The 7,211-nt window shown below is 45.3% G+C and overlaps 1 protein-coding gene across 1 annotated transcript in view; it reads left to right on the top strand.

Annotated features, from left to right (window-relative positions):
* The first annotated feature begins 635 nt into the window (after positions 1-635).
* The window catches only part of afg2a (AAA ATPase AFG2A), a 95,716-nt gene continuing 89,140 nt past the window's right edge, over positions 636-7,211 (top strand). Inside the window, exons 1-10 of the mRNA XM_029512296.1 lie at positions 636-798; positions 1,433-1,557; positions 2,208-2,365; positions 2,746-2,804; positions 2,930-3,583; positions 3,679-3,808; positions 3,895-3,951; positions 4,144-4,267; positions 5,513-5,614; positions 5,816-5,969. Coding sequence (XP_029368156.1) covers positions 672-798; positions 1,433-1,557; positions 2,208-2,365; positions 2,746-2,804; positions 2,930-3,583; positions 3,679-3,808; positions 3,895-3,951; positions 4,144-4,267; positions 5,513-5,614; positions 5,816-5,969 — 1,690 coding nt within the window. The 5' untranslated portion in view covers positions 636-671. The remainder of the gene's footprint in view (positions 799-1,432; positions 1,558-2,207; positions 2,366-2,745; positions 2,805-2,929; positions 3,584-3,678; positions 3,809-3,894; positions 3,952-4,143; positions 4,268-5,512; positions 5,615-5,815; positions 5,970-7,211) is intronic.

The raw sequence follows: 7,211 nt of genomic DNA, 5'->3' as shown, positions 1-7,211 counted from the left end.
AGCGAACTCCATTCAAACATCCAACAATTTAATTAATTTATATTTAAAACGGGCCAACCTCAAAGTGGATGTTAAAGGCTGATGTTGAATGTAAAACAACCCTACATGTTTTCTAAGGAGTTTTTTTTTTAAATAGGACACTTTTTCAGTCGTGACATTACGCACAAAAAACACAACAAAGTAAAATAATTCGTCTTAAATCGAAAAAACGGCGCTGATTGGTCTATTTTATGAATGCCGAAGGTAAGCCTTTATATTATTTAAACGTTCTATACGTGCAGTGTTTGTGAATTCTGTCTTTATACAGCAACAGCAATAAAGAAAAACTAAAATTGCAAGATTTTTCAATTGAGTTTCCCTCCCTTCATTTTTATTTTTATTTTATTTTTTTTTGTTTTATTAGTTCAGTCTTTTAGAGTAAAACATCTCCGGCCAAAAATAAAAACAAGTAATCAAATGAAAACAATCATTTAAGGTTTTAAAAAGAACGAATAAAAAAAATTAAAAATTAACTCCAACAGCAACACAGCTTTTACGACAGTCAATACCGGATTTACGGTAAAAAAAAAAGTAAAGCAGGGCGGGGCCAAAGCGTAACCAGGAAGTCGTGCAGCGGCGCTCCGTGTTTACACGTTTGCTGCTTCACGTGGAGAAAATCTTAGTTATTAAAAATGTCGTCGAAGAAAAATAAAAACAAATCGAGACGATCAGCTGACAGCTCGGTCGTCTGTCAGGAGGACGGAAGCTGCAGAGGCTCAAACAGAAACTCCTTCACTGTCACTGATTTCACAGAAAAAGGTAAAGTCGGTCTGCAGCAGTTTCTTTTCTTTGTTTGGATGCCATTTAAACTTATTCGTCCACATCTGGAAACGAATTAAATCAATGATTGTCCTTTGTTGTTGTTGTTGTTGTTGTTGTTGTTGTTTTTGCTTGTTTTAGTGCAGAAACACAAATCAGTGTTCACAATCTAATGATGCCAAACAGAGTCACAGCTCTCACTGCATCATGAATGCCATGATGGAGTTTTATTAATATTAATAAAAGTTTAGTTTCTCTAATCTTTAATTCTCACTTGGCCCCTCAAGGCGTCGATAACTTATTTAAATGGAAGTATGATGTTGGTCACTCAATGTCATCTGCAATGTGAACACACAACTCAGACAGTTTGATGAAAGTGGGTTTAATATTCAGCATTTTCTTATATTTTATTTGTTGACCAAAGTGTCTGAATGTCATCTGTAAAACAAAGAATGAAAAGAGATGGAAGTGGACGATTAAAGAGTCTGCACATCTGAGCTGTGCTGCTACAGTTCAATGGAGGATTTTACAGCAGCAAGTTTTTTTTTGTTTTTACTGCCTTCACTTGAATGATCTAAACAGGTTCTTGTCATCTTGACTTAACAGCATGTTTTTGTTTTTCATTTATTCACAGCTGATGACAAAACACCCAAAACCTGCAGATCGACTTTAGCACAAATGAGCCTCAACTCAATGAAGTCAGCCATCGTGTGTATCGGGAGACCGGTCCTACTGACGAGTCCTGCAGGGCAACAAGAGGTCCTGCTCTCCTCCTCCTCCTCCTCCTCCTCCTCCTCCTCCTCCTCTCCTCCTCTTCTCCCCTGCTCTTCTCCTCCTCCTCCTCTGCTCTTCTTCTCCTCTCCTCCTCCTCTTCTACTCTTCCTCCTCCTCCTCCTCCTCTGCTCTTCTTCTCCTCTTCTCCTCTCCTCCTCTTCTCTTCCTCTCTTCCTCTCCTCCTCTCCTCCTCCTCCTCCTCCTCTCCTCCTCTTCTCTTCCTCTCCTCCTCTTCTCCTCCTCCTCCTCTCTTCCTCCTCTTCTCCTCCTCCTCTCTCTCCTCCTCTCATCCTCTTCTCCTCCTCTGCTCCTCTTCCTCCTCCTCTTCTCCTCTTCGTCCTCCTCTTCTCCTCTCCTCCTTCTCTTCTCCTCCTCCTCTTCCTCCTCCTCCTCTCCTCCTCTCCTCCTCCTCTCCTCCTCTTCTCTTCCTCTCCTCCTCTTCTCCTCCTCCTCCTCTCCTCCTCCTCTTCTCCTCCTCCTCTCTCTCCTCCTCTCCTCCTCCTCTGCTCCTCTTCCTCCTCCTCTTCTCCTCTTCGTCCTCCTCTTCTCCTCTCCTCCTTCTCTTCTCCTCCTCCTCCTCTCCTCCTCCTCCTCCCCTCTCCTCTAACTGCCTATCAATAATTTCTCTCCTACAGGTGTGCTTGGGGTGGCCCGTCGCCCCTTTTCCAGGAGGAAAAGTTGGTCTTCAGAAACACGTCCAGACCAACCTGAGAGTGAAGTCGGGTGACGAGGTGATGCTGCAGCCGATAACGGGCCCCGTGCTTCAGGCTGCAGAGGTGGTTCTATCCAACAGGTACGCATCACCTGCTTCACAGTCCACACTTTACACAATAGATCTCAATTTACTCAATATATTTTCAGCAATTTTGCATCCTTAAAACAAAAACAAACCCTAAAGCATTATATGGTAATGCTGCCATCTGCTGGCAGTATTTGGCAGCTACAGTTTGAATCTTTAATGAGCATTCCCTATATTGTATTTATCCATTTAATATTATCCGTGTTTTATGTTCTGTGTGTTGCTGCTGTTTTAACAATGGCCAGAGATGTTGGCTTCTCTGTGTCTCTGTGATTTGGATACTGCACTTTCCTTTTACTATATCACCATTTTGTCAATATTTCATTTGATTGCTCAGCCTTTAGTAGTTTATTCTCACTGTAACTTCTGCTCAGGTCAAAAGATGACACACTAGAGACAGATGAGTTCAAGAATTTCCTCTTGAGATCTTTGGGTGAGTCGGTATGCTGAATGCTGATGTACAGTACATTGCTGCTGTGTTTATACTGTTAGGGCATCTTGCAGCACATTTGAGTATCTATCTACTGTTGACTCTCCTGGTTTGTTTCCTTGTGCCAGTTGGAAACATCGTTTTGCCCGGAAATGTCCTCTCCCTGAGCTACTTTGGCCGGTCGTGTGGTCTCCGGGTTGAAGCCATAAGAGGGGAGGATGGTGTCACCCTGCAGAGGGCAGCTCCTCCCCCAGGACTTGGTCCCGACACCGAGGAGTCCTCTGTGATCAACTCCGTGCTGGACACCACGTCAGCAGACCTCTCCCTGCAGCTCAGCATGCTCACAGTGGACGACGACGCTGATAAGGCGCAGAGCACGCCTGGAGAGCTCGGCCCTGCAGCCAGCACTCCGTGCCGACCCATCCAGCTCCCCTCCCTCTCCTCCATCCCCTCTCCCTGCAGTCCCTCCTACGACTCCCAGAATCCTCCTGAAGGGTCAGCAGATGATGCCGTGGGTCTGGAGAGTTCACTCCAGTCAGAGCAGATGGAGGTAATCCCCACAGCGCCCTCTGGTGGTGTACTGAGTACTGACACTTTCTACTGCCTGTCCTGCTCCACTAAAGTCAGTTTCAGAGAGAGAGCCCGACAGCAGGATCCAGATGCCGAGGCGAAAAGGTCAAAGGTCACATACAGCATGATTGGTGGGCTCAGCAAACAACTGGATGTCATCAGAGAGACCATTGAGCTTCCTCTGAAACACCCCGAGCTGTTCAGCAACTACGGTAGGTCAGAGGGCGCCACGTTGGGTATCACTGTGAAAAAGTAGAAACTAGAATTTCAGAATCAAAAATTTAACGGTGAGCCGATCTCGATGCAGGGATCCCACCGCCCAGGGGAGTTCTTCTGTACGGGCCCCCGGGCACCGGGAAGACTATGATTGGACGAGCCATCGCCAATGAGGTCGGAGCTTACATGACTGTGATCAATGGCCCAGAGATCATGAGCAAGTATGATCATAGAAAATATATTGTTGAATTGAATATTCACTTTCCAGGTTCACTTTGTTGTAAATCTTGTTTTATGCTTTTGGCAGATTCTACGGGGAAACTGAAGCAAGGCTGAGGCAGATATTTACTGCAGCGTCTCAGAGGTAACTGTCCAGATATCGCTCAGCCCTCTTTGACTGAACAAATAAAAACATTGTATACATTTGATAGAACAGAACTAATGAAATTTGATTTATTTTTAACCATCTGCTCTGCAAAGAAAGATGTTGTTGGTCACTCTTCCAGCTCTGAGTGTCGGTGTTGAACATGTCTTCTGCTCTGTCTTGGTTGAACAGGCAGCCTGCGATAATATTTATCGACGAGCTGGATGCTTTGTGTCCGAAGCGAGAGGCAGCACAGAATGAGGTGGAGAAACGAGTCGTTGCGTCTCTCCTGACTCTGATGGACGGGATCGGCTCAGTAAGTCCTGAACTCTCTAAAATGCACGTAAAGAGTTGTACATGTATATGTTACAGTGTGTTTTCCTACTTCTCCTTTAAAAACCTGCGTCTACACCAGTCTGGGGAAGATTAACACATCCGTGTCTCCTCCTTACTGGACGCTGCCAGCTCACAGCTTGAAAAACGCACACATTGTTTTGTTTGTTGATTATTGTTGTGTTACACCGACCGAGCTGCTCGTCGCAGTCATGAAACCTCCTCATGCAGAAACCATCTCTGCCTGCTGGACTCCCTCCACACACCGTGGGTTGGACCTCAGGGGTGTCATTCATCCGTTGGGCCCTTTGAGGGGCCTGAAGAGAAGAAAGACCATCCACCCCCCACACATGCACACACACACACACTCACAGATGCAGCCTGGGAAAGAAATCACCTACGGTTGCCATGACCTGCCAATTTGCTGCAACTTTATCAGCACAGTACAAATCCATGTCCTCGGGCAAAGAGCCCTCATTCTGGTCGGTGATATTACACAGATGCGCCAACTCCCTGCCTCCTTCCCTTGCTCTTGTCCGTTTTCCAGACCAGAGGACTGAAGGTCATCGGCACTGATTGGTTTGTGAAATGTCCAGACGGCCCTTCCCGCTCCACGGTGCTCTTACGTGCACTGTAATTTATTTGTGTTTCATTTCTGCCTGAAAAGTGGAAAAAACAACTGTGATCCTGCAGGCAGTCCACACCAGGAAATAATTGACGCTCACCATCAGACCTGGGTCAAAATTTCTGGGGGATAACATCACAAATGTATGATTGTGAAATGAATTCTAATCAGGCAGAGCAGCAGATCTGACAGTGGTAGCTGTGCTGGTCTGCTTCACGTCTCTGTTTTTACTATACTGCAGCAGCTGTTTCATTGGGAAAGAAACTCAACTCCCTCAGTTATTATTAAAAATAACTAACTGTGGAGGCTCATGGTATAGTCTGGACTTTCTTTCTATATGGAGATCCAAATAAAGGCAAAAAATGCCTAAAAAAAAAAACAAACAGCTATTAAACACAATGACCGGAAAGCTCATTGTGTTGCCTGGAACCAAATGAAAACTCGCATGTCAAAACTTCCCTCATTTAATTTTTGCTGTCAGAAACAAGGAAAATATTTTGGTGATTATTGCATCTGCTATATTAATTGCATATCTGTGTAAGTACCAGAATACGAAGCTAATTAAGACTAAACTGACCTTGACTTTCTACACTGTCCTTCCAGGAAGGTCACTCAGGTCAGCTGTTGGTACTTGGGGCCACAAACCGGCCCCATGCACTCGATCCCGCCCTGCGGCGACCAGGACGATTTGACAAGGAGTTAGAGGTGCGTATTAAAAGGGGTTAGAGAATAACCGGACAGTCTGTTTAAGATCATCAAGAGCAACTGAAAAGATCACACGACTGAAAAGAAACATTTCTGTGCAAGAGATGAAGTTGTTTTTCTTTTTTCCTTTTAAGAGTTCCACCAAAGTCGTTCCACGTGTAAATAAAACAAGTTTCTTCTTGCTGTCTCCACTTCGTGCAGGTGGGGGTTCCTGATGCAGCGGAGCGTGCAGACATCTTGCAGAAGCAGCTGAGCTCGGTGCCATGCAGCGCCACCAGCGAGGAAGTGACGCAGCTGGCGGACGCCGCTCATGGTTACGTAGGAGCAGACCTTGCAGCTGTTTGCAAAGAGGCAGGTGAGTAAACACTGTCCCCCTGTCCCAAAGGACGGATGTTTCCTGATGAGATCCAAAATGTTGATATTTCTGAGGTTGGTCAGCAGTGTATTTTTGTTTTTGTTTTTTTTTTTCACACAACTATTTTATTTAATTTCTTTTATTTTTTTTTGTGGGCTCCTTAACATACAGAAGGTCTCAATAAGTCAGTCACTGCAGATCTGGATGCTGGATTAATTTTGAGCATCATATATTGCATCCTAAACTTCTAAGTGCCATCCGAAGGAATAACAACAAGCTCCCTAGATACATATTGGCTTTAACAATGGTGTCCTCCCACAACACAAAGACGTGCATGATTAGCTTGATTAATGACTTCAATTTTCCAGTGGGCATGTGTGTGAGCGAAATTGGTTGTTTGTCTCTCTATGTTGGCCTTGTGTTAGACCGGCGGAAGGATGAACTTAATCGTTGTGAAGCATATTGTTACTGGAAAAAAAGATTTTGATGGTGATAAAGTCATGAAATCTGTATCATATAAAATGCCACTGCGACCAAGAAAAACATCCGCAGCTCCTCAGACCGCTTGTGAAAAATCACTGCTGCTCTTCCCGAAACCAGATCATTTGGGGGAATAAAGTTGCACATTGCAGCTCACCATCATTCATTAGTTTGGTTTCCCTCACAGGCTCAGGCATTCAACCAACGCACGGTGTAGGAATAGCAGCTTGTTATTGAGCATTACATTTTTGGCCTCGTGTTATTTTTCCCTCTTTGTCTTCGACCCCGTGTCTTCCTGTAGGACTCTGGCCAAACCGCAAGGCCTTATTTCATCCAAATTTCATTTTTTAACAATTACCTTTCTATGTTTTCTTGGAGTCTGACCAGCCTGCAGCCCATCTGACCAAAGAGCGTCCACCGTCCTTTGATACGTGCCAAAGAGGAAGTTGAGAGTTTCTGTGGTATTCAGATCCCAGTGAGAGAAACCATTGAAACCACCACTTGTTGTGAAATTCCTCTGCCCCCTCACCCCTGCAGCCACAAACCAATCCACCTCACATCCCGAGGACCAACACACTGCCTCAGATATGTGTGTTTGCGCTCGATTGTGGGTGTGTGATTGTACAAGCACACGCACATTTATTTTTCTGTGTGTGTGTGAGACCCCATGTGCCTCTTGGGTGGTCCCAGTGCCTGGGGTACGTGGCGTATTGCATTTCCAGCTGAGGAGGGAGCCGGGGCTGCTGTGCGGAAGCAGTTCGG

The sequence above is a fragment of the Echeneis naucrates genome, chromosome 10 (assembly GCF_900963305.1).
Source record: "Echeneis naucrates chromosome 10, fEcheNa1.1, whole genome shotgun sequence".
In the NCBI taxonomy this organism is placed as follows: Eukaryota; Metazoa; Chordata; class Actinopteri; order Carangiformes; family Echeneidae; genus Echeneis; species Echeneis naucrates.
Note: the sequence above shows the minus strand (reverse complement) of the source record. Positions and strands in the feature narration are given on the sequence as shown.